This window comes from Oncorhynchus kisutch, unplaced genomic scaffold (genome assembly GCF_002021735.2).
Source record: "Oncorhynchus kisutch isolate 150728-3 unplaced genomic scaffold, Okis_V2 scaffold3962, whole genome shotgun sequence".
In the NCBI taxonomy this organism is placed as follows: Eukaryota; Metazoa; Chordata; class Actinopteri; order Salmoniformes; family Salmonidae; genus Oncorhynchus; species Oncorhynchus kisutch.
This window is the reverse complement of record NW_022265907.1, coordinates 272,286-281,016: the sequence shown is the minus strand read 5'-3', so window position 1 is coordinate 281,016 and position 8,731 is coordinate 272,286. Positions and strand designations below refer to the sequence as shown.

Genomic DNA, 8,731 nt, shown 5'->3' with positions numbered 1-8,731 from the left:
CAATATCAAAGTCTCAATTATCTCAAGGCTTAAAAATCCTTCTTTAACCACCTGTCTCCTCCCCTTCATCTACACAGCTTTCAGCTGGATTCAACTGGTCAGTCTATGTCATGGAAAGATCAGGTGTTCTTAATGTTTTGTCAAGTCAGTGTAAATTCGGTAAGTACTAGTAGGTATAAAGTATAGACCAGCTTTTTATAATGGAGGGTAAGGGAGTCTCCTGTTCCATTACCATCATTATGTTTATATATTTTGATTGTTTATGTTTGACATAGGAACACGATATAACGTTAGCTCGATAAACAAACAATGATGCTCCCCAGGACATTAGGCTTAGGTGTTTTCTCAAAATCAACCACTAGGCGTCACTGTTGTATTTGTTATAGATGACTGTATAACGTTATAGGTTTCTAGGTTTAGCAGTTAATTATAGTAGTAAGTTTACTTCTGTTTCTAGTCATTATTTTTAAAATACTGTCAAATGCCAAAGTTATGACCGGATTTCACTGTGATCACAGGAAAATCAAAACGTCGCTCAAGGAATTCACACCTGTAAGAAATGAAATGGCTGATTGAATGGGCGCGTCTTTCCAAAGGACTATGTGGTGGCTGCATGCTGGCGGTGAACGTTAACTTCACGGAGGCAACATGATGTGAGTAACGTCTGAATTTGCTAGGGATATATTATTTGTATTTTTCCCCCAGCACATGTTCGTTAAACGTCCAGTAAAAACAATAACTTTCCCCGTGTTCTTCACATTGATTGACACCAACACAACATGCAGCAAATTGTCAGCAATCTGTCTGAAGTGTCTCAGAGCGAGATTAGTTGCAATTAGGAAACAGCATCTAAATTCTACACCTCCACTATGGAGTTGCTGTCATTTCGTGACATATTAGCCTAAACTGGAACTTTCTAGCCTGTTATAACGGTTATTGGTAATCTGAACATGGCATTCAGTCCATTTTTAAATGTACGTTTCAGGAAAGGTTCGTTTTGTTTGTAACTATTGATGATACTACTTCTACCCGGGGCGCATTTCGCTTGGGGACGAGCGTCGGAGCTGATCGGGTTGAACGTTATCGCACACCGTTGTATCTGTCTAAAAAAACAGGAATATAGTCATAAACATAATGTTGTCGTCGGGGGAGTGTTGAAATGCAACATGTTATGATGACTACAGTGAGTTATCCTGCACCCGAATGACACAGAACCACTTATTTGTTTACCTTTTTATATAACTAGGAAAGTCAGTTAAGAACAGATTCTTCTTTTCAATGACTGCCTACCGGGGGACAGCGGGTTAACTGCCTTATTCAGGGGCAGAACGACAGATGTTTATCTAGACCGGTGGAAATCTGTCCTGTTGGTGTTTGGAAAAGACGCCTTTTCAACGTCCTGGAAAATGTGTATTTAAAAAATACTTGAAATACCTTTCATTCAGAAACCTAAATTGAACGTAACTTCAACGTCTAGAAAATACGTATTTTCAACGTCAATTTGCTTACTGGGACTATTCTAGTTTTTCTGGAGCCATTTGTTGGTACCTCCTAGGGTGGCAGAACGGTAAGGACCTGCCCTGTGCCAACTTACGTTTGGTAGAGGAGGAGTAATGGTCTGTTTTTCATGGTTCAGGCCCCTTTAGTAGCAGTGAAGGGAAATCTTAACGCTACAGCATAACAATGACATTCTAGATGATTCGGTGCTTCCAACTTTGTGGCAACAGTTTGGGGAAGGCCCTTTCCTGTTTCAGCATGACAATGCCCCCCCGCGCACAAAGCGAGGTCCATACAGAAATGTTTTGTCGAGATCGGTGTGGAAGAACTTGCCTGGCCTACACAGGTCTCAACCCCTGACCTCACTTGTGTTGTGGCTGAATGGAAGCAAGTCCCCACAGCATTGTTCCAACATCTAGTGGAAAACCTTCCCAGAAGAGTGGAGGCTGTTGTGTCAGTAAAGGGGGGCAACTCCATATGCCCGTGATTCTGGAATGAGATGTTTGAGGAGCAGGTGTCCACATACTGTTGGACATGTAGTGTGTGTAGATAAACAGGGCCTTGAAAGTCTTCACACCCTTTGACTTTTGTTACAGGGTCCGATTAAAATGTATTTGTCTTTTTGGGGGGTCATTTGTAAAAAAATAAATATTACCTTGATTACATCAGTATTCAACCTCCTGAGTCAATACATGTTAGAATCACCTTTGGCAGCGATTACAGCTGTGAGTTTTGCACACCTGAATTGTACAATATTTGCCCATTTATTCTTACAAAATCTTTAACCTCTGTCGAGTTGGTTTTTTATCTTTACTAGACAGCCATTTTAAGGTCTTGCCATTGATTTTCAAGCCGATTTAAGTCAAAAGTGTTACTGAGTGGCCTAGTTACAGTCAATGTCGTCTTGGTAAGCAACTCCAGTGTAGATTGTCCTCCTGTCTTCTGACCAGTAGCCGTGTCTTCTCTTCCCTAGCAGTTTTTATTTAACCATTATTTAGCCAGTCAAGTCAGTTAAGAACAAATTCTTATTTACAATGAATAAAATGATGTAAATAACCAAGAAACAAGGTTAAAAGACTCACTTCAGGCAGACTTCTGTTTAAAGTACATTTTTTTTTAAATGTCATGCCTGTGCTCAGCTCCGGCCAGGCGGTGTTGCAACGCAAGATGGGATAGGCTGTAGGATTTGTAGATGTTTGACTTTGTGCGATTAAACAAAAACGGCAGAAATATTGTTTTAGGATAATAATAAAAAATAAACTCAATAGAGGCAGTCTGCTTTCCACCAAACACTGCGAGACTAATTCACCTTTCAGCAGGTAATAAGCTAAAACGTCAATCGCAGTCGCACAAACGTGACTGAAATCGCGTTACCACGGTAACCGCCCGCCCTTAAAGGGCCAGCTGAGCATTTTTGTGCATCTGATATTTCTGTTAAAGCTGTGATGGAGTATCACAGTGTGCCTCATAATAGCCATAACACCTGGCGGTCAAACAGGGAAATGGTTCCAATTGGTTTCTCAACTGTTCCTCTTTCCCCATAGGGGATTTTAGCAACACTTAAAATAAGGGCTGTGTTTCGTGTAGGCTTACCCTGGTGTGACATTTTAATAACTACATCTCTCTCTGGCAAGGTGACTTTGAAAATAAATATATTTGCCTGTATTTACCCACCAAAACTGAAATGCTAATTACCTACTAATGTGGCTATGATAAAGAACTGCACATTCCACAATGATCTGGAGGAGACTGCCAACTCAAGCCAAGAGTTAATCCATAGATTCTTACCATCTGTTACATGAGGTAATGAATAAATTGGCTACATTCCTTTAAATTGACAATTCTGGGAACTGTCTTGTGCAAGTTTTACAGTGACACAATACCTGTTAGCAAAGGTGTCAGCTGGAGAGGATGTGCAGGAGCTTGCAGGGATTTGTAGTTTTGCCTGATGTCTACTTTGATGCTAATTATCATTTTTGAATCTGAGAGTAAATATAGACTAATAAGTCACTTTGTCCGAGAGAGATTTACATGGTTATCAAAAATGCCAAGCTGGGGTGAGCCTACACAAAACACCTTAAAGTGTTTCTAAAATGAATGAAAACTATAGGAACCATTTCCCTGTTCGACCGCTAAAAGCTCTTTATATAACTTTGTTGGCGACCCTACAAAATGCACATAGAAATGTGAGTTATAGATCTGTCATTTTCATTAAGAGCAAGTCTAAGAAAGCGGTAGATCTGTTCTTTTTGTTTTGCGTTTTTTGTTTTTGTACACCAGCTGTAAATACTATATTAATATAATACTATATTAATATAATACTATATTAATACATACTATATTAATGTAATATAAATACTATATAAATACTATATTAATATAAATACGATATTAATGTAATATAAATACTATATAAATACTATATTAATACAATACGATATTAATGTAATATAAATACTATATAAATACTATATTAATACAATACTATATTAATGTAATATAAATACTATATAAATACTATATTAATATAAATACTATATTAATATAATATAAATACTATATTTTTGGTAATGGAAAACACTTCACAGCGGTTCAGACGGCGCCATCACGGGCACCTAAACAATTGCTTATTTTCTCACGTTATTTGTAACTTATTTTGTACATGTTTTTGCCACCATATCTTACGGCAAAAAAGATCTTCTGGATATCAGGACAGCGATCACTCACCTCCGATTAGACAAAGATGTTATCTTCAACAAGCAGGACGCACAGGATGTACTTCAGACACCCAACAAGGCCAACATCCCCATCATTGGCAAGAGAAAGACACGGAGGTTCAGAGGACACAGAGTGGGGTGCCTCGTAAGGATCCGGAGAAGGCGATTGAGAAAGCTGCCGTTACGTCAATATTACGTTGGCAATCATTGGACAATAAATGAGACAAGGTATGATCATGAATATCTTACCAACGGGACCTCAAACTGTAATATCTTATGTTTCACGGAATCGTGGCTAAATGATGACATGTATATTCAGCTAGCGGAATATACGCTGCACCGGCTAGATGGAACAACACAAGATGAGGGGGGGCCTGTAGTAGAATATCTTATGATCAACTGTAGACCACACTATTTGCCACGAGTTTTCATACTTTTCGTGGCTGTTTATTTACCACTGCAGACAGATGCTGGCACTAGGACCGCACTAGGACCGCACTAGGACCGCACTAGGACCGCACTAGGACCGCACTAGGACCGCACTAGGACCGCACTAGGACCGCACTAGGACCGCACTAGGACCGCACTAGGACCGCACTAAGACCGCTGTATAAGGAAATAAGCAAACAGGAAATCACTCATCCAGAGGCGGCGCTCCTAGTGGCCAGAGACTTTAATGCAGGGAAACTTAAATCAGTTTTTATCTCAACATGTTAAATGTGCAATCAGAGGGGGAAAAAACATTCTAGTTCCCCTCTTCTACTCCTGTACACAGAGGCACATACAAAGCTCGCCCTCCATTTGGCACATCTGAATAAAATTATATCCTCCCGATTCTTGCTTACAAGCAAAAATTAAAGCAGGAAGCACCAATAACTCGGTCTATAAAAAAAGTGGTCAGATGAAGCAGATGCTAAACTACAGGACTGTTTTGCTATCACAGACTCGAACATGTTCCGGGATTCTTAAGATGGCATTGAGGAGTACACTACATCAGTCACTGGCTTCATCGATGACGTCGTCTCCACAGTGACCGTACCTACATACCCCAACCAGAAGCCATGGATTATAGGCAACATCCACACTGAGCTAAAGGGTAGGGGTGCCGCTTTCAAGGTGCGGAATTCTAACCCGGAAGCTTATAAGAAATCCTGCTATGCCCTCCAACGAACCATCAAACAGGCAATGCTTCAATACAGTGCTAAGATTGAATTGTACTATACCTGCGCCGACGCTCGTCTTATTTGACAGGGCCTGCAAACTATTAGACTGCAAAGGGAAGCACAGCTGAGAGCTGCCCAGTGACACGAGCCTACCAGACGAGCAACGACTTCTGCGCTCGCTTCGTGGCAAATAACACTGAGGGATGCATGAGAGCATCAGCTGTTCCGGACGACTGCATGATCATGCTCTCCGTAGCCGACGTGAGTAAGACCTTTATAAACAGGTAAACATTCACAAGGCCGCGGGGCCAACCTGATTCCCAGGAAGTATGCTCTGGGCATGTGCTGACCAACTGGCAGGTGTCTTCACTGACATTTTCAACTTGTCCCTAATTTGAGTTTGTAATACCAACAAGGTAACCTGCCTAAATCACCACCGACCCGTAGCACTCAGGTCCGTAGACATGAAGTGCTTTGAAAGGTTGGTAATGGCTCACATGAACACCATTATCCCAGAAACCCTAGACCCAATCCAATTTGCATACCTCCCTAACAGATCCACAGATGAAGCAATCTCAATTGCACTCCACGCTACCCTTTCCCAGCTGGACAAAAGGAACACCTGCGCGAGAATGCTATTCATTGACGACAACCCAGCGTTCAACACCATCGTACCCTCAAAGCTCATCACTAAGCTAAGGATCCTGGGACTTAAACCCCTCCCTCTGCAACTGGATCCTGGACTTCATGACGGGCCACCCCCAGGTGAAGAGGGTAGGTGGCAACACATCTGCCACGCTGATCCTCAACACGTGGGCCCCTCAGGGGTGCATGCTCAGTCCCCTCCTGTACTCCCTGTTCACCCACGACTGCGTAGCCAGGCACAACTCCAACACCATTAAGTTTGCAGACGACACAAAAGTGGTAGGCCTGATCACCGGTGGGTGCCCCATTCTCATCAATGGGCCTGTAATGGAGCAGGTTGAGGGCTTCAAGTTCCTTGGTGTCCACATCGCCAACAAACTAGAATGGTCCAAACTAGAATGGTCCAAACACACCAAGACAGTCGTGACGAGGGAATGACAAAGCCTATTCCCCCTCGGGAGAAAGAAAAGATTTGGCATGGGTCCTCAGATCCTCAAAAGGTTCTACATCTGCAACATCGACATCCTGACTGGTTGCATCACTCTGGTATGGCAACTGCTCGGCCTTCGACCGCAAGGCACTACAGAGGGTAGTGCGTACGGCCTAGTACATCGCTGGGGCTAAGCTTCCTGCCATCCAGGACCTTTATACCAGGCGGAGTCAGTAAAAATCGTCAAAGACCCCAGCCTTTACAGTCATAGATTGTTCTCTGTACTTCCGCATGGCAAGCGGTACTGGAGTGCCATGTCTAGGAACAAAAGGATTCTCAACAGTTTTTACCCCCAAGCCATAAGACTCCTGAACAGGCAATCAAATGACTACCCAGAGTATTTGCATTGTGACCCCTAACCCCTATCTTGCGCTGCTGCTACTCTGTTTATCATAAACTCAGCAAAAAAATAAACGTCCTCTCACTGTCAACTGCGTTTATTATCAGCAAACTTAATTAACATGTGTAAATATTTGTATGGACATAAGATTCAACAACTGAGACCTAACCTGAACAAGTTCTACAGACATGTGACGAACATAAATGGAATGTGTCCCTGAACAAATGGGGGTCAAAATCAAAAGTAACACTCAGTAGCTGGTGTGGCCACCAGCTGCATTAAGTACTTCAGTGCATCTCCTCCTCATGGACTGCACCAGATTTTCCCGTTCTTGCTGTGAGATGTTATCCCACTCTTCCACCAAGGCACCTGAATGTTCCCGGACATTTCTTGGGGGAATGGCCCTAGCCCGCACCCTCTGATCCAACAGGTCCCATATGTGCTCAATGGGATTGAGATCCGGGCTCTTCGCTGGCCATGGTAGAACACTGACATTCCTGTTTTGTAGGAAATCACTCACAGAACGAGCAGTATGGCGGGTGGGATTGTCATGCTTCAGGGTCATGTCAGGATGAGCCTGCAGGAAGGGTACCACATGAGGGAGGAGGATGTCTTCCCTGTAACGCACAGTGTTGAGATTGCCTGCAATGACGACAGGCTCAGTCCGATGATGCTGTAACACGCCGCCCCAGACCATGATGGACCCTCCACCCCCAAATCCATCCCGCTCCAGAGTACAGGCCTTGGTGTAACGCTCTTTCCTTTGACAATAAACGCGAATCCGACCATCACCACTGGTGAGACACATCCGCGATTCGTCAGTGAAGAGCTCTTTTTGCCAGTCCTGTCTGGTCCAGCGACGGGTTTGTGCCCATATGCGACGTTGTTACCGGTGATGTGTGGTGTGGACCTGCCTTACAACAGGCCTACAAGCCCCCAGTCCAGCCTCTCAGCCTATTGCGGACAGTCTGAGTACTGATGGGAGGATTGTGCTTTCCTGGTGTAACTCGGGCAGTTGTTGCCATCCTGTACTGTATGTATGTAGTCCTGTACTATATGTAGCCTCTCTACTGTACTTTTTTTTTTTTACATATAAATCACACTGTGGGGTAAGGCCTGTGGGGTAAGGCCTGTGGGGTAAGGCCTGTGGGGTAAGGCCTGTGGGGTAAGGCCTGTGGGGTAAGGCCTGTGGGGTAAGGCCTGTGGGGTAAGGCCTGTGGGGTAAGGCCTGTGGGGTAAGGCCTGTGGGGTAAGGCCTGTGGGGTAAGGCCTGTGGGGTAAGGCCTGTGGGGTAAGGCCTGTGGGGTAAGGCCTGTGGGGTAAGGCCTGTGGGGTAAGGCCTGTGGGGTAAGGCCTGTGGGGTAAGGCCTGTGGGGTAAGGCCTGTGGGGTAAGGCCTGTGGGGTAAGGCCTGTGGGGTAAGGCCTGTGGGGTAAGGCCTGTGGGGTAAGGCCTGTGGGGTAAGGCCTGTGGGGTAAGGCCTGTGGGGTAAGGCCTGTGGGGTAAGGCCTGTGGGGTAAGGCCTGTGGGGTAAGGCCTGTGGGGTAAGGCCTGTGGGGTAAGGCCTGTGGGGTAAGGCCTGTGGGGTAAGGCCTGTGGGGTAAGGCCTGTGGGGTAAGCCTGTGGGGTAAGGCCTGTGGGGTAAGGCCTGTGGGGTAAGGCCTGTGGGGTAAGGCCTGTGGGGTAAGGCCTGTGGGGTAAGGCCTGTGGGGTAAGGCCTGTGGGGTAAGGCCTGTGGGGTAAGGCCTGTGGGGGTAAGGCCTGTGGGGTAAGGCCTGTGGGGTAAGGCCTGTGGGGTAAGGCCTGTGGGGTAAGGCCTGTGGGGTAAGGCCTGCACCTGTTGTATTCGGCGTGACAAACTTTGATTTGATTATAATGAT

At 44.9% G+C, this 8,731-nt stretch overlaps 1 protein-coding gene across 2 annotated transcripts in view; it reads left to right on the top strand.

Moving 5' to 3' along the window:
- Positions 1 to 520: 520 nt before the first annotated feature.
- LOC109886059 (formin-2) overlaps positions 521 to 8,731 on the top strand; it is a 121,876-nt gene continuing 113,665 nt past the window's right edge. For both annotated transcript variants that reach the window (XM_031821342.1, XM_031821343.1), the window contains exon 1: positions 521 to 653. In XM_031821342.1, coding sequence (XP_031677202.1) covers positions 649 to 653 — 5 coding nt within the window. In that variant the 5' untranslated portion in view covers positions 521 to 648. The remainder of the gene's footprint in view (positions 654 to 8,731) is intronic.